Source organism: Papio anubis, chromosome 1, assembly GCF_008728515.1.
Source record: "Papio anubis isolate 15944 chromosome 1, Panubis1.0, whole genome shotgun sequence".
Lineage (NCBI taxonomy): Eukaryota > Metazoa > Chordata > Mammalia > Primates > Cercopithecidae > Papio > Papio anubis.
This window is the reverse complement of record NC_044976.1, coordinates 75,787,477-75,811,485: the sequence shown is the minus strand read 5'-3', so window position 1 is coordinate 75,811,485 and position 24,009 is coordinate 75,787,477. Positions and strand designations below refer to the sequence as shown.

Below are 24,009 nucleotides of genomic sequence, written 5' to 3'. Positions count from 1 at the left end.
AACTGTATACATGTTAAAAATTTGCAGAAAATTTTTTACAAAAAAGTTTACAGAATGCATGTAAAAAATTTGTAGAAAAGGATAAGAGAAAAGATAAAAACCATTTTAACTTACAGGCATTAATACGCTACATACGGATTTTCCATAGTAACGTGTGAATTATGAAAAAATATCCCTTATATGCTTGTGGCAAAAACAAATAGCTTTAATTTTTTCTATAACATAAATTAATAGAATCTTAATGGGCTCTCTTTTATAATTCTTTTATTCTTTTCCTTTTCTTTTTTTGTTTTAGTTCAAGATTTTTTTTTTCCTCAGTAAAAACACTGGTTTTAATTTAAACCAATCCTTATAAATAATCTGAATTTACAAAAATAGGCTTTTTCTTTCCTCTTTTTTTTCAGGGGATAGGAAACTTACTATTCAACTGACAAATCACATTATTGTGGATAAAATTATAATTTTTGTCTAAGGTAAGAAAAAATAATTTTTTGAAGCATGACTCATTTTCAAATGGAAAGAGCCAAGGATAGAAGGAGTGCAGTATTGGATAATCCTTTTAAACAATTAAGACAAAGTTCTACTTGTAGTCAAAAGGAGAGCTTAACCCTCTACTTTTTTCCTTAATGTTTTCATGTTTTAGCTTTATCTCTGGATCATTCTGTAAACTCTCAGTTGTCTTGGTCTTTTCTAGATCCTCAGAGTGATCTGCAGAGGATTTTGCAGCTGCTTAATTAATGGGGACCTTTTGATTCCTCAAGACATGGACATGAGAACAAATACTTTCATTTGTGCCTTCTGTAAGTGACTTACAAAGGGTTCTCACGTGTTTTCTAATTTGAACCTCATGCCAACTCTGTGAAGTAGAAACACTGGGTCATTACTACTGAGGCTTTTGGGGGTAAATAAGTTGCCCAACTGATGCCTTGTAAACATGCTCATGAATAATTTCAAGTTAAAAAAATTTTAAAGCAGAGTATAATATGATTTCAACCATCATGCTATCAAAATATCATAGAAAAACACTGCACAGAAAAAGACTCAAAATGTTAACAATGGTTATTTCTGGGCTTCAGAATAATGGATGATTTTTACTTTCTTCTTACATTCTTCTGCATTCTTGACCCTCAGCACCACCCGTAGATGAGCACATGCTCGATCTCTCTCTCTCTCTCTCACACACCCCCCTCTCCATAAATATTACATTTTAAAAAGAAAGTGTGAGATTTTTAGATGGAAAAAATTAAAAACAGAAGTAAACAGACTCCATTTTCCTCCTATTGATAGAAACTTGAAAGCTGCTCATCCTTCAGCAGCTCCCGCTTGCCAATGTTGAAAAGTAAAATGATAGAAAATAACATGGCGTGCAACTGCCAAGACAGATTTGTGGTTGACATTTCTTCTGAAAAATGTCTCCATTAAAATAAGTAGCTGTTGGTGTTGTCTCCTGATTTAGTCATTTTGAGAAGTAATGAGTAGCTCTCAGAACTGGATTTCAGCTTTCTCATGGAATCCATGACTTTGAATAGATATACCTTAGACATAACTGAGCATGCAATAGAAGAGAATTGATCACCGGGTACCTATCGTCTTCCTAAAACATATTTGCATGATGTTGCCCAGCACAGTGAAGTGTTCAATGAATGTAAGCTATTATTTGTCATTATCTAGCACATATTTTGATTAGATCATTTCTGTTTTGGAGTATATGCTATTACAGATTACATGAATAACTACATATATAATTTATTTCACCACCCATGTCATAGGAGAGCTTTATATATATTATCTATAATCCTTAATTAATCTTGCAAGTCAGTTATCTTCATTCCCATTTTACAGATGAGGACATTTCATCTTAGAGAGGTTAAGAGACTTGCCAGGATTCAAACCCTGGTCTTTGTGACTTCAAAGTCGGCCCTTGGACCACCATACCACACTACATTTTGCTCAATGTAATATTTACCATTGAGTCCCTTGTAACATTTCACCAGCATAAGGTTTATTTGAATATAATAAAAATTGAGAAGGTTTGTGAATAACATAGGCATGAACAAAATATGAAATTGGCAATCCTTCCCAATGTCCTTGGTGTCTACTGAGACCATGCTCAAAGAGAGAGAAGGGAAAAAAAATCAATAGAGAGTGGAAGCCAAATCAGAAGAAGACAGAAGAAGAGAGAAAAATCAACATAAGAGCTTATCAAATAGCTTCTGAAGGGCTTTTATAGCTGGTGACAGGCTTGGCAACACTTCTTTTGACTGTTAAGCTGTGTTCACTTTTCTCAGCTCATCGTTTCATAGGAGCTGTGGGAGCCACTTTCCTGAGATTTAAAAACTACCACTGGAATATGGGAGTTTCTCTCTTGTCAGAAATCCAATACATTAAAAGAATTAGTACGTGAAAGTACATAGCACATATGGCTGCCATAGCACTAATAATTCTTCTGGATAGTACCAAGGCCAATCTCATCAAAATAATAAGAGTGTCTGTGTCTTGTTAGTGCTTTCTCTGTGCTGGGCACTGTGCTTAGTTCTTAAATCACCTTTTCTCACTCAATCCTCACAGCCCACTTAGGAGGCAGGCATTATGAGATTCAGTTTTCAGATGGTAGAATTGAGGCCCTAAGAGTTTTGAAAACTTGGACAAGAGGTCAAGAACTCGTGAATGGCCTAGAACTGTGATCTATTTGCCCCTGCCTTCTGAGTTTTTAATCACCAGCCCTGTTTTTGTCCTTTGATAGACAAGAGTTGCTTTCACTTGTCTGGTCCTGTTCATCTTTTCTAGATTCTTCTCTTTATGTTTCCAAATCCAAGTTGCAATTAGGGTGTTGGTTTACATCTATGTTTCACTCAACAAATATTTACTTAGCACTTACTATGTACCAGGCAGTGTTCTAGGAGACTGAGATGCGACAGTAAAGAACTCAGTTGAAAGACTTTCTCTTATAGGGTTTTTGTTTCAGTGACATCACACATTATTTCTGAAATTTGCATTATTTGAAGAATTTCAATTAACTTTATGGGAGTGTAGAAGCAAAAAATGTCAAAATTTGATGTGCAGTTTAACCAAGAGATCTAAGTCTTAAAATGAAAACAAAGCATGTTTACAGCAATTTAAAGATTAGAGATCTTGAAAAGTGTTACCTATGATCAGCTGCAGAGAAGATTTGAAAAATGGTTTTCAAGTGGAAACATTTTTTTCCGGCTTTGTTTTTGCTCTTTCCTCCCCCACACGTATTAACTATATATATATTAAGTGTGTGTGTATGTGTGTATTTAATGAGGGTCATCAAAAAATTCACAACCCAGTAATAGTCTATTCATTTAGTGAATATATATTGAAGGTGAACTTATGGGCTCCAAGCCAGGTGCTAGAAATAAAATATTGATGATGACAGCAGAATTATAAAAAGGAGAGCAGACAGTGGAATTATAAAGACAGAGTTATAGTAGAAAGACAGTAGAATCATAAAGAGGTAGAATTATAAAATAACGTAATTGCCATGAATGGACTCAAAATGGGGTGTTATGGGACCTCAGAGTGGGGCATCTGTCCCCAGGGTGGCTTCCCAGAAAAATCCAGGTTGAGGCAGGGTGATGAGGTTGATCAGGACTGCAGGGAGAGGGAAAAGTCCTTAGCTGCAGAGAATGCCATTTTGAACAACGACAAGTAACAGAGGAAAATTTGAGATAACTGAAGTTTGCTATGTTTCTTCTCTTGTCTTACATTTTTGAAGTGGGGCTATCATTCACAGAATATGAAGTGGAGCAGTACAACTGTGGAATTACCTATCCATGGGATTTTAGAAAATGCACTACTTGATATTTTTAATATCATATTTCATTGTTTTAAGAATTCAGATTGAACCAATGAAATGAGCCAGCAATCACAAGTACTGCAATCATCCAGCAACTGCTCACTGAGCAAAAAGGATTTCACCTAAGGCTTTACAAAATCTTCTGAGACAGACAGAATTTAGTTGGAAATTACTGCTGCATTAATCATTCAGTTGTAAGAGGCCTTATCATCTTTTTGGACTTCTGCCAGAATTAATTTGTCATGAACACACGAACTCCAAATAAAGCTTTGGTAAAAAAATTAAAAATAAACATTATCAAGTATATGTCAAGTGATCATGATGTCTGTATTCAGATTTTTAAGCATAAGTTTCAGAATAGAGGAAAAATCCTGTCTTACAATACACAACACTATTTATCTGTTGAAATTAAACTTTCAGGTAAGATACAATATATTTGGTTTTTTTTTTACAAAAAAATCTATTACTTCTATTTTTTCTCCTTGATCGTGAACTTGACAACAATTGTGGAAATTGTTTGAAGCAACACTCTGGTATTTTCTGAGAAATCTCTCATGGTTGCTGACACCTTCAAATAACCTGTGAATTGGCAATGGTTAGAGACTAGACCACAGTGGAAAGCATGAATTTTTGAAAGCTCAAATTTGAAGCATTACTGAAAAGCTGCTTATTCAATCCTAGTGAATGAAGTCTAAACAAGTTCTTGTTCACTCTCAACTTATTAGGATGAACAGATGTAGTCCAACTCATTAATGTAGGCATTAATGTAACAAATACTTTAAAGCACCCACTACAGTCTGGCACTGTGCTGGCTGCACAGTCCCTACTAAGTAGACTACTGAAAAGAATAGCCTGCATCACATTACAACTTACACACATTCAAACTTCCTTTGCACAGACATCCCTTTAAATTCAGAGATGGCTTTCTTACTTCATATAGGAGCTCTTAAAGCCAAAAATCAACATTTTCATACATCTTTCAGTACCCCACATTAGCTAGAAATCTCAGAATAATTGCCTAAAAAGAAACTGATGAATGGGTATATTCGTAGATTATTTTATACTGAGCTAAATTAAATTCCTCAGTGGGGTTGTTGGAACAGGGAGAGAGCAACCAGAAATTAGAATGGTTTAGATAAAATTTATTTTATTCCCCACTCCTTCCCTGGCTGCTCAGCTCTTGATTCTGTCTTTCCCATCACTTACTCCCATTTCCAATCCTGAACTTGGTAGTGGCTGTAACTCCACTTAGAAATTTCAGATGCCTCATTTCTTCTTTGAATGCGTGGAATAATCTCTGTTCCACAGAGTGTCAAGTTCATCCAGTCCTACAAGAGTTATCATGGAAAGGCGGGTGCAATTTACTCCCTCTTGCAGCCTTTTGTACATCCTTCCTCCTATCATTACAATGGTCAGATGCACTGAGACCACTCACTGATCTCCTTTCCTCCCTTTTCTCCATGGGCTCCTTCAGAGCAGCGGCGTGTCTGCATACCTGCCTGTGCCCACCTGCCAGGTTGGGTTAAACTAGATGGAAGCATCCTGCAGTTGTGCCTGGAAAAGGACCCTCCAGAGGCCAGCTGAGTGGGAGGCAAAAAGACAGATGAAGGAAGCCCATTATAGTGAGGAAGACAAGAGCAGTTGAGTCTGAAGGGTGAAGCAGGGCAGACTGGGACCAATGAGTAATGTCAGAGTGAGATGCGGAGTGGGTGAGGCAAGAGTCAGACTGCAGAGTTTAGAGTTTATTTAAGAAAAGGCAGCAAGTCCCTATCTTTACCTGAAATGAGATAATCTAAATAGAAACACCTGACACACACAAGGCACTAAATAATTTTTTTCTTTTTTTGAGACGGAGTCTCGCTCTGCTGCCCAGGCTGGAGTGCAGTGGCACGATTTTGGCTCACTGCAACATCCACCTCCCGGGTTCAAGCTATTCTCCTGCCTCAGCTTACCGAGTAGCTGGGATTACAGGCATGGACCACCATGCCTGCCTAATTTTTGTACTTTTAGTAGAGACAGGGTTTCACCATGTTGGCCAGGCTGGTCTTGAACTCCTGACCTCAGGCAATCTGCCCACCTTGGCCTCCCAAAGTGCTGAGATTACAAGCTTGAGCCACCATGCCCGGTTGGCACTAAATAATTTTAATACCTACATGACAGAGGTGAATGATTAAAATAGTTTAAAATGTGTAAACCAGTGGGCGCTGCGCTTGATACAGTATGTTAGTTCTTCACATCTCCTAGAAATAAATTTCTTATTTTTTAAAAAGTATAGTTAAGTATGTAAAGGTAAATTAAAATGGAGACCAGACTTGAAGAATCTCTGAGCAGATAAAGCCAATTAGGTCTCATAAGTGACCTTAACTTTGCTTGATTTGCAAACATAAACAAAACTTGTGCTATTTCTTGTAAATGCCTATATTAAAGAAAAAATGAAACTTCAGGTTAACCCATCAGAAGCTGCCAAATAACTTATATAACTAAGGACTCTCCAGAAGGATAGCTCGGATAAGGCAACTGTATAATGGTAACCAATCAAATATTTTCTTTTCTTTACTTCCTTCCGTGTTTGCTCCAGAAAAACCTTCCCCTTGTGATCCCTTGCTTGATCTCCTGAACCATTTCCAGCTTGGGGTTGCTCAATTCATCAATCGCTGTTTGTGCAAATAAACTCTTTCAAATTTTATTGTGCCTCAGTTTACCTTTTAGCAGGTATTGTTGCTTCTCAATCAGCAAAAACCTCCACGTTCACATTAACAGGCATTATCAATATATTTTCTGGCTGTTTTGAGAGGGGGGTTTAACTCTACTTGGACATAAGTTCTGGTTCAATTCCTTATCATTAACTGAGGGATCCTACAAAATAGAACCTATTTCAAACCTCAGCTCCCTTGTTTACTGGCTTCAGGCTTTATGGCATGTTCCTGACCCTCTCTGAGCCTCTGTTTCTTTCATTAATTTTAAAAGACTTGGAAGAATTAGATATAAGGTGAATAAAGAGTCTGGTATATTGGAAGTGCTTACTGAAAAGTAGCTAATATTATTAAGCACATTTTCTATTTTAACCGTTTTTGATAGAATTACTTGCAAATGGGCTGGGTGCAGTGGTGCACGCCTGTAATCCCAGCACTTTGGGAGGCCGAGGTGGGCAGATCACAAGGTCAGGAGTTTGAGACCAGCCTGGCCAACATGGTGAACCACAGTCTCTACTAAAAATACAAAAATTAGCCGGGTGAGGTGGCGGGCGCCTGTAATTCCTGCTACTTGGGAGGCTGAGGAAGGAGAATCGCTTGAAACCAGAAGGCAGAGGTTGCAGTGAGCTGAGATTGCGCCACTGCACTATAGCCTGGGCAACAAGAGCAAAACTCCATCTCAAGAAAAAAAAAAAAAAGGAACTACTTGCAAATGTACTTTATCATATCTTTTCAAACAGAAAAAAGGATTATTTTTAACCTTTTGGTGATTAATAGGTTGCCTCGTTCATTTATTCTAGCTCCTTTCTCCTTTATCTTCCTCTATATCAGAGGCTGTAAAGCTAAAAACTCCATTTTGCAGCTTCCCCTGAAGGTAGGGGAAACACATGCTCCACTTCTGACCAATGAGACACAGGAGCCAGTCAATGAGGGAGGCAGAAGGGGTTTATGGGAAAGCTTTTGCTTTCCTAAAGACAGACAATAGCTGTGGCTTCCCAGTCCTTTACTATCTCACCATTTTTCTGTGTGGAAGGTAAATTGGATGACCAGAGCAGTGGTAGTCATTTTGTCACTATGAGAAAGCGTTAAAGATGTTGGAACAGAAAGACAGAAGGGGACTGGGTCCTTGATGACACCATCTAGTCATTGTACCACCCCTAGATCATCCATTTCTGAACATATTTTTACACATGTCAAATAAACCTGTTTATTTAAGCCATAGCTATTTATTTATTTATTTATTTATTTATTTATTTAGAGACAGGGTCTTGCTCTGTTGCCCAGGCTGGAGTGCAGTGCTGCAATCATGGCTCATTGCAACCTCCACCTCCTGGACTCAAGTGATCCTCCCACCTCAGTTTTCCAAGTAGCTGGGACTACAGGTGTGCACCACCATGACCAACTAATTTTTTGTATTTTTGGTACAGATGGGGTTTCGCCACGCTGCCCAGGCTGGTCTTCAATTCCTGGCCTCAAGCAATCCACCCGTTTCAGCCTCCCAAAGTGTTGGGATTACAGACATGAGCCACTGCGCCTGGCTCAGTTATTCTTTTATTGTAATGAAACAAACGTTTTATATTTGGTGAAGACCAATTATTGCACAGTGCTTTAATGGAATTATGTCCTCACTGCTACAAGATGTGCAGGGCTGTCTGCCATGAAAATAAATGGTTCCACATACACCTATAATGATTGAATTAATTCATTAATTTATTCACTCAATGAATTATTTTGAAACAGTTATTAGTAGAAAGAAAAACTGGTGATTCAACTGAATCTACTTTCTCTTTGCTTGGATTTTAATGTCACTTGATAATGCTTTAGCTTGTCAGAGTCCTGATTACATTCCTTTTCCTTCCCTATCTCCTTTCCTTTCAACCTTGCCATGAACACTATCCAAAGGGTAAACCAAAATGGTTAAACTGGGAAAATTTATGTTACACCTCAGATGCAGGTGATTTTTGAGTGCTATTTCTCCTGAGAGCACTTTTTCAATTACTCCCATGTTTGCCATCTGTGCCAGATGGTTGTAGGTCTGCCCTACGGAGAAGTAAAACCTGTGTCACTCAATCACTATCCCAGTCCAGGCCCTTGTCACGTCCCTTCCAGATGCTTCCTCCATTCACTGTTTCACACACAGCTACCAGCTTAATATTTCTAGCTGTGTCACTCCCATGCTTCAAGCCTTTCAATCTGGCACTTGCCAACAGAAAAACCCTTCCTCCTTTGCCTAGCACTTCAGTGCCTTGCTCAGTTTGATGACAGCACCTCTGTCCCCCGGTTTCTAAATTCTCAGTATTCTGTTCTACACTCATGTCCTGTGTCTGCTTATCCTGCCTTTCTTTCCTATTTCTGGGTTCCAACTCTTCCCCGTCTCTCAAGGGTCCATGTTTCCAGGAGAGCCTTCCCTAATCTTTCCAGGAAGAACTCACTCCCTGCCCTTTATTCTTCCTGGCCTGTTCTATTACTTTGGTGTGGTGGCACGTACCCCTTCCTCAGCTGAGTTCAAGTTATTTATGTTTCTATCGTCTATGTGCCTGTACCACAAACTCCCTGCAGACAGGATCGGGCTCCGCATCATCTTTGTATTCCTTGCAGTGCCTGCTGTGGTACCTTGGATATGGGAAAATGTCATGATCAGGCATGTCAACAGATAGCTGTTGAATAAAAGGAGGATCACTATTGTCTGATGAAAAGAGTGCCACGAATACATAGGCCCTCAATAAAATGGTTTGAATGAATTACTATAAAAGGACTATCATAATGGGGAAAGGGAACTGTAAGGCTTAAAGGAGACAAGGACAGTGCTTTGCCTGTCCCAGAACTGAAGGCTTGGTTTTACGTTTGATTTGTAGGACTGAGCAAGAAGGAGATAGTAGTATAGATAAACAAAAATACAAGGTCCAACAATTGGCCATTTGTAGTATAATTTCTTTGCTTCTATATTTCTGTGCTTAATCAATTTTATGAATTATCTGAATCGTTTTACATCTATTACCTAGTAAAAATTACTTTAAAAACTTCTCAATGTAATGTACCAAATATAATTAATTTTCCCATTTATTCTTTTCTAAAAAACAGAAATGAACAGATTACAGCTGGATAGAGATGCTTGTCAAATGACAAGGGCCTGGATAAAGCGTTTTAACGAACGAACAACAGAATGATCACGAAACAGCCTTTGGGGCCAGCAGTGTGATCTGGGTTGAGACTCCACTGCTCCTGTGGGATCCTGGTAGGCTACACTTTCACATGCTTTCATCTTTCTCATTTACAAAATGGAGATAACAATAGTATCTGCCCCAACAAGATTAGGTGAGAAATAATGAGTTATCACATGCAAAACATTTTTGGCTTGTTTTTTAGTTTTTTTTTCTAATGTTTATGTTAGGTTCAGAGGTACATGTGCAAATTTGTTATATAGGTAATTGTAATCAATGTTTAGATCCCACTTATAAGTGAGAACAGAAACATTCTGAATAGTACTAGGCACATATTAAGCACTCAGGAATTGTTAGCCATTGTTTTCTAAGACACCATCTGTTAATAATATTTTGTTGTATTTACCTGACTGGCAAGCCTTAAATGCTTATTCTTTTTCTTTTTTTGCAGGGGGGAGACATTTACTTTAACTATAGTGCCATCTCTCTTTAAAAGATATTGATTAATTCCAATTAGTTTGGCCTTAAGCATGAAAAAAATTTAGTCTAAGGACATTACCAAAAATATTATTATTATTATTATTTTTTAGATAGAGTTTAGCTCTGTCGCCCAGGCTGGAGTGCAGTGGTGAGATCTCGGTTCACTGCAAGCTCTGCCTCCCAGGTTCACACCATTCTCCTGCCTCAGCCTCCCGAGTAGCTGGGACTAAAGGCGCCCACCACCATGCCTGGCAAATTTTTTGTATTTTTAGTAGAGACAGGTTTCACCATGTTAGCCAGGATGGCCTCGATCTCCTGACCTCATGATCCACCCACCTCTGCCTCCCAAAGTGCTGGGATTACAGCCATGAGCCACCCTGCCTGGCCCCAAAACATTATTTTCTTACTTATGTTCCCAGTAAGTCTTAGTATAACATTTCAAAGTAAATGAAGACCTAACTCTGAAGTCTGGAATATTTGTTGACATTATTGTCAACATTATTGTTCTGATCACAGAGTGTCTCCTGGAGAATCAACCAGCTAAAAATATGTATGTGCGTGTGTACACATATAGAACCTGTAGGGTTGAAACAGGAGTTTTAGGAAGTTGTTAGTATGACATGACATTCAGTTACCAACTAGTTAGTAATTTTTTTTCTTTTGCTTTAAAAAATTTAAAAAGACAAGGTATTGTTGAAGACAGTCCCGTAGAAATAGCACAGATCTTAACTAAAGTATTTATAGACAGACCTGTCAATAACAGTTCTTAGAACTGGAATTTTCTTAATGTGAATCTCCAAATGTCTTCACTTGAATTATCTCGATTTTGTCCACATTACTTGTTTTATAGTTATCATGTGAGGGCCTTGCTTTATACTTCAGCTGGTTAAAAAATTGTTCATGGGGCTCTTTGGACTCTGTTTTATGAGTGTCTGTAATAATAAAATCAACAGAAAAATATTTTACATTCTGTTGGGGGAGGAAGTTATTCATTTTTAAAGTTCTTCCTTATTTTTCCTGTTAATACCTAAGCAAAACATCACAATAAAATATTGCATTTTTGGTGCAAGAGCTCTTCTCATCCGATGCTGACAGTAGGACTGTCATATAATCAGCAGCAGTTTCCAACTTCGAGAGACAGATGCATTTGCTGAGTCATTTGATTTGCTTTCTGCCTACGGGGTGTGAAGACGACTGGAAGTGAGGGAGCTTTGGGTATGGAAAAGTTGTGAGTCAGGGCGTTGCTTATGACAGAGACAGAATGCCAGAATGAGCTATAAATGTGGTATCTGCTTGTTCTTCCTGTTGTTTTGATGCTGTTCAGGAACCAGCAGAATTTGCTGCCCAGGACTGTGGATGATATACTTTGCTATATGCGGGCTGCCATTTTGTGAGCAAATGGCTTTATCTTTGTGCTTTTATTTTCCTTTCCATCCAAAAGATCAGAAAGAGAAATTGTGATCATGGTATTTTAGCTTTAGAGCCCACAATAATGACAGTATATGAAAGTAATCAGATTCACTTTTCAATTTAGTTCTGGATATTTTAAAACCAAAATTACAAATAGGTATGTAAATAGGTAAATTAAGTGGGCAACACTGAGTAATCCCCAGAGATGGCAAGCTCCTTAGGGAAGCAACAGGACTTTTCTGAGGGCGGCACCATCTTGGCAGCTCTACACACAGTAAGATTTAATAAGTGCTTATTGCCCAGAGAATGTGATTCCTTTTAAGCTGCTCTTTATTCCAGTCAAAAATGGATACGGTATCTCTCATGTTGCTTCAGGGCTCTCACTGAGGTTCTATCAGCATCAGGTTTTTTGCCAGAAGGTACTATTTACTTAATCTAAATACACTCTGGCAACTGAAAAGCAATTTAGAGGACCATATATCCAGGTGAATACAGATATCATTGTCACCTAAATAAATATCTTCCAGAATACTTCCACAGCCTTTCCTATTTATTAACCTTTAAAAACCCTTCCTCAACTATTTTCTTAGTTACTAAATCCACCAAATAGGAATTAGTGGGAGCTTTTGCTTACATGACAATGGATGCTCAAACAGGATATAAGTGATGGTACTTAAAGGAAATACAGCTTCATTATGTCACACATTACAAACTCATCAACCCCTTACCTATTGAGAAGCTGTAACAGAATTTTCTTCCTAGTAATTTTAGGAGAATGGGTTTGTTTTGGCAAGTTGTTATCAAACACGTTTGTTTGCTTTTCTCACATTTAGGTGGGTTGCTGTTAAGTGTTTATGCTGTTTAGTTTTCTTTTCTCCTGGCTGGGTGTGGTGGCTCATGCCTGTAATCCCAGCACTTTGGGAGGCCAAGGTGGGTGGATTGCTTTAGCTCAGGAGTTTGAGACCAGCCTGAGCAACAGACTGAGACCCTGTCTCTACAAAACATACAAAAAATTAAGCGGGCATGGTGGCATACACCTGTGATTCCAGCTACTTGGGAGGCAGAGGTGGGAGGATGGCTTGAACCTGGTAGGCAGAGGTTGCAGTGAGCTGAGGTCACGCCACTGCACTTCAGCCTGGGCAACAGAGCCAGACCCTGTATCGAAAAAAAAATTCTTTTCTCCTTTGGGTTATTTTTCTTCCCATTTCTACCACCTGTGCAGTGATGCTGAGTGGAGTTGGTGATAATTAACCAGTGGCTGTACATCGAGAGTTTAGGGATAAATGAACTATTATACTTTAAATGTTAGTGTTGGTTCCTATGAAATGTGAAGTCAGTTAACAAATAATTATTCAGCAGTTCTCTCTAAACTAACTTTTACTCTTCCTACTTATTTTTCCTTTGGCTAGGAGTGTCTGATGGGATGGGAATTACAGTGGATCCTTCACGACCTGGGTTTGAAGAACGTGGTCCACTTTGGTCCACCTCTGTCACTCTGAGACAGAAGCACCAACCCCTCTTCTTCCTCCTCCTCCTCAGTGTACTCAGTGTGAGGACAACAAGAATGAAGAACTTTATGATGATCCATTTCCACTTAATGAATAATAAATATATTTTCTCTTCCTCATGACTTAAGTAATAATATTTTCTTTTCTCTATCTTACCTTATGGTAAGAATCAGTACATAATATGTATAACATACAAAATATGTGTTAATCAGCTGTTTATGTTATTGATAAGGCTCTGGTTGACAGTAAGTTATTAGTAGTAGTTCTGTTTGGGGGGAGTCAAAGTTTCAAGTGGATTTTCAATTGCACGGGGGCTGGCACCCCAAACCTTGTGTTATTCAAGGGTCAACTGTGCATAGTTTCAGTGGTAAATCTGAAATGCATAATGCAGGGATTCTCAAATTTGAAGGAAGTGATATGGGGCAAATGAAGCAACTGCAGTGTGAAAGGGGTTATCTGGGACTCGGGGGCAATGTCTGGTAATAAACAACGGTGTAGTTTGACAGGACTATGCTCTCTATGTCACTCGTTTCCCAATACTGATGCTGGTTTGTGATGAGTGTTTCCCAATCCGCAGCAAAATTAGAAAAATAAGGCAAGTATTGGGAGTTTTCTTCTAATGCTTTCACTTTGTAAAATTAAAAAGCCATCTTGCCCCTACTTAAAAAATATTTTTTTTCTGGCCTAGTAAGTACTAAAATTAGGGAATCATTGGTCTATACAGCCTTGTTAAATGCCATTGTAGCCCTCCTCACATTCCTCGACCACTTCCTAGGAGGCGAACAATAAATAATCCTGATTTTAACCTTTTTTCAGCCTCTGCCTTTCCTGGCTGAAGAGATTTAGTTGGTAAACCTGGGTATGAATTAGTAGGCCTCTTCATACCTCCTGTTACCACAGCTTACCTCTGATTTCAAGTTATACTCCTACAAAAAGTCCCAAAGGAAAATGACCATTTGTTTACTTCACAGTCTAAAGCTAAATATGGATTTTAATGATTATTACCAATATTCAGTAGTATTTGTTTAATGCACATAAGTGTATATCCATTTCCCTGGTGAATTCCGTGTTTTTCTGGCTGAATAGAACATTTAATGGCAAAAAGTTTTGAATGCATTTTGGAAAAATAACATATACATTGCATCTGAACTTTTCTTTTTGCACAATTTAAGAAGATCTTTTTCTTTAAAAATAAACAAAATTGCATATATTTTTTAAGAAGTTCATCAAACTTACAAAAACTTGACCTGTCTTAATTAATTCTGCTTCTTAAAAAAGGGTTCCTGAGAGGGATGAGGGATCAAAGACTACACATTGGGTACAGTAAATACTGCTCAGGTGATGGGCATACTAAAATCTCAGAAATAACCACTAAATAACTTATTCATGTACAAAAAATATAAATTAAAAAAAAGAAAAAAAGTGTTCCAACTTGGTGAGACTGATTGAAATGAAGACTAGTTGAAAAAAAACTTTTACAAGAAAGATGAAAAATGATCATGAAACACACATTTTATTGGAACTTTAAAAATCTATAAAAGGGAAATTATTATTCAAGAGTTACACAGTTTCAAGTTCAAGTGCTCTAAAATGTCAAGAGACACAGCTTCCTCAGCAATACTAAAAGTAGCTTTCCTTGATCCAGCAATACCTAAACTACCAGAAAAATCTTCTGACAAACATTGGGAACTCACAGCCTCCTAATCTTTAATTACAAGCATAAAGCAGTAAAAGATGTATTGAGGAATTATATCCGACCTCACGGTAAGTTAAAGACAACATATAAATATGTCTGAGAAAATTCTATGAAGTAGTCTTTAACATACCAGCCTTATGATTTCATATTATTTTCATTCATACTTGCACACATGACTGCACATGGACATGTCTAATACAAGAATAAAAATGAAGAAGTTCATGTAATGGGAACTATGTCAGTAAGATACAGTATTCAAGCAACAGCATGTTTTTCTTGGCTAATCTGATTAGGTTTTCTCTTTACACTGGGTTTGTTCTCTAGTCAAATCTGCCAACAGATGTAGTCAATGAAGTAAACAAGAAAAAAGAGTGGAATGACGTCTGTTACTATACAGACACTGCCATTATATAGCTTGATTACACAGACAATATAGAAGCTAAAGAAGACACTGAGTCAAACTTATAACTGATTAATAGACATCTTTAAAGAAAAAGGTGAGTTATGTCTAAAGTTTTTACAACCTATTCATTTTGGATTTCTTCAATAACCTATGTATTGGAGAAAAGGCAACAGAGTTCCCTCAAAGAGCACAGAATTGCTAGTGGTTACTGTAGGTTCTAAAAGATGAGCATTTGTTGGGGAAGGAAGAGAGACGAAGAAATATAAAAACTGTACAAGACTATCAATCATGTCATTTACCCTTACAACATTCTAGACACCATTTTAAGCTCTTGACATCCATTTAATCCTCACAATCATGCTGAGGTAGGATTGATGATTATACCTATTTTACAGGTAAGGCATATGAGTTGCAGAGGAGATAAGTAACCTGCAGGAAGTCACACAGGTGGTAGGCAGTGCAGCTGGAATCTGAATCAGGCAAAGCGGCTGCATGGAGCATCTTAAAACACGCCCTCTGCATTACCATCATCTACCATGTTATGTATATTCTCTCATTTCACCCACACAACAATATTATGAGGTAGGTAACACTGTCTCCAATTTACAAATAGAGAGATCGAGTCCTAGAGGCTAGTACCTTGTAGGGGATCATGAAATTATTAAATGGCAATGGAACTGAGATTCCAAGTGACAGGATGCAGACACCAAACCCCCAGAGAAGAGGAGTACCAACATGAAGTTTCTCAACTGTACTAAACAGGGACATGGTCTCTGTGGCCCTCAAGAACTCTGTGCAGAGATAAGTGATTAATGCTATTGGAGTGTGGAGACAGTATGTTCTATTCACCACAGGGAATTCCAATGCCTAAAACAGTGCATGACATATGTGAGGACACCCTGCACATTTTTGCACTTAATAATTCATCACAATTATCACACATAATAACTCAACAGTCATCACACTTAATAACTGATTGTTTAATCTCTTTCTTCACATGCTGCAAGCTCTGTTCATTTCCTAGAGCTTACTATACAGTGAGCAGGTACTGTTCTAGGTGCCTGCAATATGTCAGTGTCAAAATAAAGATCCTTACCCTTTGTTTACTTAGCTCTGCACCCCTATCCCCTAGCAGAGTGTCCTGGTTTTCAGTAAATATTTACTGAATGAGTAAATGAATGAATTAGGAGGGGCAGGTAGGAGAAAAGGGAAAAAAAACTACAGAGAAAAGGAAATATTTGGGTTTTATCTATTAATCCCCAGATTTTTATTAAAATCTTAACATGCTTATTATTAATATAAATGACCATTTTTATTATTTAACTCATCTTTAAAAGCAGATGTGACAGCAAATATATTTTAATTCCAGCAGTAAACTATGATCCAGGTTCTAAAAGAGGACACGTGTTTTGCTTCTTTGTCAGACAATTTTTTCAAATTACATTCCCCAGAGCTTAGCCTGTGTTTGCGTTCATTGCTTTCCAAAAGGTGACTTTTCTAGGCAAGTTTTATCTCAGTAATTAGAAGCATTTATCTTAAAGCTCATTTGGTTTTAGCAGTGAGGTTACAGGCTGTCATCCACATTGTTATTGACTCCTTCAATTAGAGGCAATGGCATATCACCTCCATGCAAAATATTAGTAAATTAACAATCTCCACTCCGCATTCATTTGAGAAATCAGCTCTGCTTGTGATGACGAATGTGACAAGCAGGGAGTAATCAGAGACACTCTGGTAACACCTTTGAGCCTTGCAAATATCAATTAAATCTGGCCTTGCACCTTACAGTTGGGGTTTGGTTTGTAGGGCAAATTTCTTTTTTTATGATACAATGTGGAAGTTAGTGTTGGTAACTGGTGAGAAAAACGAACAACAGCCTATAATCCTAGCACTTTAGGAGGCTGAGGTGGGCAGATCATGAGGTCAGGAGTTCGAGACCAGCCTGGCCAACATGGTGAAACCCTGTCTCTACTAAAAATACAAAAAATTAGCCGGGCATCTGTAATCCCACCTACTTGGGAGGCTGAGTCAGGAGAATCGCTTGATCCCGGGAGATGGAGGTTGCAGTAAGCCGAGATCGTGCCATTGCACTTCAGCCTGGGCGACAGAGCAAGACTCCATCTCAAAAAAACAAGACAAAAAAAAAAAAAAAAAAAGAACAAAAACCAAACAACTACCCCAACAAAACACAGCCACAGAAGCATCCACCCTGATTTTCCCAAATCTTTTCAATTACTCAATGCCTGCTTTAAATCAAAATATGAACCGTGGCTTGTGAACAATTTCCAGATCAGATTTACAATTCTGCGACATGACAACTTTGACTCAAAGAGCAAATCATGTTGAATATTTCTTTATGGTGCCAAAAAGATTGCAAAGAAATTATTTTTCAAATGTCACGTCTGTCTCTTTCAGGCCCGAGGGCATCCTAGTCTAATGAAGAGAGTTTTAACCCAGAAATTGTTAAGATCACAGGAGCTCTCTGGATGGGCTTCAGCTGGTTTACCTAACATTTGTGGAAAAAAAGTCTTTATGTGCTTTTTATTGCAATGGGCATGGATCGCTTTGATTAGGTTCTCTACAGAGGCTTGTAACCCAAGTAGACAAAACCCTTTGGTCCACTGGCCCGGGTCCAAGGGCTGAGAGGAGGATTCTGCCAAGGTCTGCCACCATCCAGCTGTCAAGGAGCTGCTGTGGTTTTAGTGTCTTCTTGCATAAAGTGCTTTCTTCAGATGACCCATTATCCTCTTTGTCTCCTCCACACTTTCATACTGGAATCTGGTGTTGTGATGATCATAAATTTAGCTCAACCTTCACCTCTAATGTTCTAGATTCTAAAAACTGTACAAACTAATGATTCAGTGTCATCTTTCATTGGCACATTGAATATCATCAGCCACAAAACAAACTAAAATTTTAGGAAAACATTAATATTTGCATTGCATCAAAGGAGCAGAAGGGTGACTACCTCCCATTTTGACACATTATCACTTCTTTATGACAAGTCAAACCCTTAGGAAACTTTTTCTGTGAAGTCAGAATCTCATTTCTTTATGTAGTACATTATGACAAACAACGCTTTAATCTATCATCACCCCACATCAACTGTGTGGTTATAAGTCTATCAATTTTGTTAGGCTTCCAAAGACAGACAGAAGAGTGGAGAGATTGGACAAATATCGCTTACAATCACCCAGACAGTTATTTTAAAACATTTTTAAAAATTTTTTAAAAACATTTTTTTACTTGAGGACCAAAGAATTTTGGTCAAGGTTAAAATTTATCTTCTTTCATAAAAATCAATTAAATTAAAATGAATGTTTTTTAAAAACATTAAGGCTTAAAAAGGCAAATCAGGTCAAAATGATACATTTTTTTTCCATTGGTTCTGTACCCCCAAAAAGCCACTTTTTAAGGTAAAGAGGATTTCTACATGAGAACATAGGCTAATGAGAGATCTGAAAGAGTGTTCTTGTATTGGTCTTGTAAAACTTGAGCTAACTTACTGTCATGATGAGCCCCTTTTCCTGGAAGTATTTAACCAATGGAGCAGCGTTCTGCTTGAAGTTCATTAGTCTCCTTTGGGTAGCTTTTACATTGTCGTCTGGTCGGCCCTGCTGTTCTGCACGCTTCAGTAATCTTTCTTTGAGTCTCTGATTAGCACAAGCCAGGAATACCACCAAGTCGGGGGTACAGATCTGTGGAGAGCATCAACAAACAGAGAGGTATTCAACATGCCAACCAATGCATGTGGGCAGCTGCATCCATTTCCTGTTGTTCTGTGGAGGCTGCCATATATTTGGCCCTGTATGTTTTTGCCAGTATATTTCCAGGGCTGCCGCTCTACCCAAGGCCAGGAGTAGCCTTTCCCACTGTAGTCCATGTAAATAGCATTCCCTAACTCATGTGGCCATATGTAGTAGCCAACACTTTTCATACATGCTCAAATAAGTTTCCAAGTTGAATTAAGAACAGTCTCAGCCAAACTTTGCTAAAAATATTGTATATGCGACTTGATTTTAGAGGGGCCATAGGTGTTCTCTACAGTAAATAAGTACTATTGCTATGATTACTATTTGGTACCATTTAAAAATTATCTACTGTATGCCAGGACCAATGCTATTTCCTTAAGATATTGCTGGCCGGGCGTGGTGGCTCATGCCTGTAATCCCAGCACTTTGGGAGGCCAAGGTGGGTGGATCAGGTGTTTGATACCAGGCTGACCAACATGGTGAAATCGTCTCTACTAAAAATACAAAAAAATTAGCCGGGCGTGGTGGCGCACACCTGTAATCCCAGCTACTCAGGAGACTGAAGCAGGAGAATCACTTGAACCTGGGAGGCAGAGGTTGCAGTGAGCCGAGATCGTGTCATTGCACTCTAGCCTGGGCGACAGAGCAAGACTCCGTCTCAAAAAAAAAAGATATTGCTAAATTTTACAACAATCTGCAAAGTAAATGTTATCTCCATTTCATAGATGAGCAAACTGAGGCTCTGAGAAATTAAAATTAAATTAAAGTACTTGTCTGAGATCACATGGTCAGTAAAATAAAAGTTAATATTTGAACTCAAGTCTGTCTGGTCTAAGGCCTCTATTCCTTTCACTATCACAAAGTACTGAAAGGCCCAAAGGTCTTCATAAATTTCAGAAAATACTGAGGAGTGGCATGAAAAGAACCTATGAAGTGAAAAGTTTCTATGTAACTAAATTAGAACTAGCATTGCATTTTAAAACGTAACATGACTATATGAGGTGAATGTAGCTTATAACTGAGAACAGGAGAAGGCAAAAAGACAGTTTGCATAGTGGTTTGAAGCAATAATCTCCAAAGTGTTTTACTGCATCTTCACATTAGTAAATGTTTTAAGCATATACCCCAATTACTTATTAATTTACTAATTATGCATGTACATATGATATGCATGTATTACTATACTAGTACAGAATACACATTGTAAAATATACACAAAAATACAATCTTTAAAGCATGGGATTCTACCATTGTAATTTTAATGATTTTTTTCCCATATCACAGTGGTTTGCTTTGTGCACTCTGGAGACCACTAGTTAAAAAATGGACTTGGGTTAATTCCAAGTCTTTGCTATTGTGAATAGTGCTGCAATAATCAACCCAAATGTCCATCAGTGACAGACTGGATTAAGAAAATGTGGCACATATACACCATGGAATACTATGCAGCCATAAAAAAGGATGAGTTTGTGTCCTTTGTAGGGACATGGATGCAGCTGGAAACCATCATTCTCAGCAAACTATCGAAAGAACAGAAAACCAAATACCGCATGTTCTCACTCATAGGTGGGAACTGAACAATGAGATCACTTGGACTTGGGAAGGGGAACATCACACACTGGGGCCTATCACGGGGAGGGGCCAAGGGGGAGGGGGGAGGGATTGCATTGGGAGTTATACCTGATGTAAATGACGAGTTCATGGGTGCTGACAAGTTGATGGGTGCAGCACACCAACATGGCGCAAGTAACAAACCTGCACGTTATGCACATGCACCCTAGAACCTAAAGTATAATAAAAAAAAAAAAATGGACTTGGGAGGCTGGGAGACAAGGATTCCAGTTTTTTTTTGCCCCAGGACTTACCAGCTGAACGATAGGCACATAATTTAATCTTGCTAAACCTCTATGTCCTTATCTGTCAATAGAGATACACGAACCTGCCTCCTTGAGTTATTATGAAGATTAAATAATATAAAATACACAGCATGTATGTTTCATGGCAGGTGCTCAATACATTTTAGCCACAGTTACTATCTCTTAGTTTTCATGATTCTGTGTGGCTCTGGTTCTCCTTTAACTTCTTATTTTTTATTTTGTTGTTTTGTCCTCTGCTCACATTTGTTCCTCCTCAGATCCCTGAAATGGGGGTGTTTTCCAAGGCTTAGATCATACTCTTTTCCCTCTCCAGGTTCTCACTCTTTCCGTGTCCTTCTACTGTTTTGGTTTCAGCCACTACCTTTAGCTGATAAAGTTCAAATCTCCACTGTCAGCACTGACTTTCAATAGCACCCCAGTTCTATATTTTCAAATGTCTACGTGACAGCTCTATTTATGTCTGAATGCTACCTGTGACTTGGCAAAAATTAATTTCAGCAACTTCCCACCTAAATAAAATCTCATCTTATTTATTTTTACTGTAGCAACACTCCTGTCTTAAATCTCTTAGCTGGAAGACTTAGCATCAATTCTAACCCTTACTCATCAAAACTTCTGTCTATCCAAGTTATCACTGCTGCCTATTGATTTTGTCTTTAAAAAAATTGTTCAAATGACCAGGTGCGTTGGTTCATGCCTATAATCCCAGGACTTTGGGAGGCCAAGGCAGGCAGATCGTGAGGTCAGGAGTTTGAGACCAGCCTGGCCAAAATGGTGAAACCCCCATCTCTACTAAAAATACAAAAATTAGCTGGGTGTGGTGGTGTGTGCCTGTAGTCCCAGCTACTCAGGAGACTGAGGCAGGAGATTCACTTGAACCCGGGAAGCGGAGGTTGCAGTGAACTGAGATTATGCCATTGCACTCAAGCCTGGGCGGCAAGAGCAAGACTCTGTCTCAAAAAAAAAAACAAAAAACAAAACATTGTTCAGACATCTCGTCTTCCAATTCTCACTGCCACTGTGTAAGCACAGGAATATGCTAGGAAAGGTGATTAGGAGCATGGATTGTAGAATCAGACAATCCTGGGTTTGAATCTAGAATCTGCCTTCTATTAGTTGTTTGTCCTTGTGCAAACTGTTCAACTCCTTTGAACCTCAGTTTTCCCAACTGTAAAATAAGGAATAAACTCCTAACTCAGAAGTTAGTATTTCCTAATTTTTAAAAAACACGCAAATCATTTTTGAGAAACCTTAAAAAATTAGAAAATCACTTGGAATATTTGTGTGATATATCATAAAGAGATTATGTGAAGTTAAAGCTTTTATTTTTATCAAATATTATGTTATAAAATTCATAAACATAATTATCAGTAACATCCAGCTTCAGCCACTATAATAAAAGATATAATTTAAATTTTACTTTAAATAAATTACATAAGAATTTTGTTGACAAATAAAATGATATATTGTGCTTGGTTTGGTGATAACGTGTATTAAAACATAAGAAAAAATTAACTCAGCATTGAATGCAGATAAAAACTTCTTGCATTTTTACATTTTTGCATTTCCCACTGAAATGTTTTAGTTTAATACATTTTGTGTTTGTTTTAGTCTGTTAATGTAAGTGCTTCTCTTTCCTTGACACAGTAAGGCCATGGATAGCCTTCTACACATGTGCGATTACTACAACGATTACAATCATCACTATAGTCTGTCTTTTACTACAGGTATTGGCTTTTGAAATACTAGCGACAGCTTGAAATTTATGTGATTTTTTAATACTTTGAATAAAATTGCATTTTGCTTATGTATGTTTTTAGTTAGACTTTTCCCAAGCAATTTTAGGTTTACAGAAAAATTAAGTGGGATATATAAGATTTTTGATCAATAAATGCAACTTCAAGTCTGAAAAAGATGACCTTGAAATGAATCTACTAAGCTATTGAATGTTATAACTGTGATTAATTTGCTGTCTTTCCTTAGTATAAATTAATGCCTTATGACTAGTTCAGTGGAAACCTTACAAGCCAGGAGAGAGTAGCATGACATATTTAAAGTGCTAAAGGAAAAAAATACCATTACCCTGGAATAGCATATCTAGCAAAAATATCCTTCAAACATGACAGAGAAATAAAAATTTTCCCAGGCAAACAAAAGCTAAGGGATATCATCAACACCAGACCTGTCCTACAAGAAATGCTAAAGGGAGTACTTTAACCAGAAAGAAAAGTTAGTTAATGAGTAATAAGAAATCATATGAAGGTACAAAACTCACTGGCAATAGTAAGTACACACACAAAAAAACACAGAATATTATAATACTGTAGCTTTGGTGTGTAAGCTACTCTTATCCTAAGTAGAAAGACTAAATGATGCACCAGTCAAAAATAATAACAACGACAACTTTACAAGACATAAGATATAAATAAAAACAACAAAAAAGTTTAAAAATGGGGGGATGAAGTTAAGGCATAGAGTTTTTATTAGTTGTCTTTTTGCTTGCTTGTTTGTTTATGCAAACAGTGTTGTTACCAGATTAAAATATGGGTTACGGCCGGGTGCGGTGGCTCATGCCTGCAATCCTATCACTTTGGGAGGCTGAGGTGGGCAGATCATGAAGTTAAGAGATTGAGACCATCCTGACCAACATGTCGAAACCTTGTCTCTACTAAAAATACAAAAATTAGCTGGGCATGGTGGCGCGCGCCTGTAGTCCCAGCTACTCGGGAGGCTGAGACAGGGGAATCACTTGAACCCAAGAGGCGGAGGCTGCAGTGAGATGAGATCACGCTGCTACACTTCAGCTTGGCAACAGAGTGAGACTCCGTCTCAATAAATAAATAAATAAATAAATAAATAAATAAATAAATAAAGGGTTAAAAAATAGTATTTGCAAGCCTTATGGTAACCTCAAACCAAAAAACATACAATGAATACACAAATAAATAAAAAGCATGAATGGGATTGGTGCCCTTGTAAGGCAGAAACCAGAGACTCCCTGTCCCTTTCACCATGTGAGCGCACAGAAATAAGACTGCTATGAACCAGGAAGCAGGCCCTCACTAGACACCAAATATGCCAGTGCCTTGATCTTGCACTTCCTAGCCTCCAGAACTATGAGAAGTAAATTTCTACCGTTTTTAAGGCTGGATAAATAGATAAATAATATACGACTGGGAATTAAAAAAATTAAAATACAAAATAGCCAA

The 24,009-nt window shown here is 37.9% G+C and overlaps 1 protein-coding gene across 3 annotated transcripts in view; it reads right to left on the bottom strand.

Moving 5' to 3' along the window:
• AK5 (adenylate kinase 5) overlaps window positions 1-24,009 on the bottom strand; it is a 303,250-nt gene that overhangs the window by 216,144 nt on the left and 63,097 nt on the right. For all 3 annotated transcript variants that reach the window (XM_003892093.4, XM_009211191.4, XM_009211198.4), the window contains exon 6: window positions 18,678-18,869. In XM_003892093.4, coding sequence (XP_003892142.1) covers window positions 18,678-18,869 — 192 coding nt within the window. The remainder of the gene's footprint in view (window positions 1-18,677; window positions 18,870-24,009) is intronic.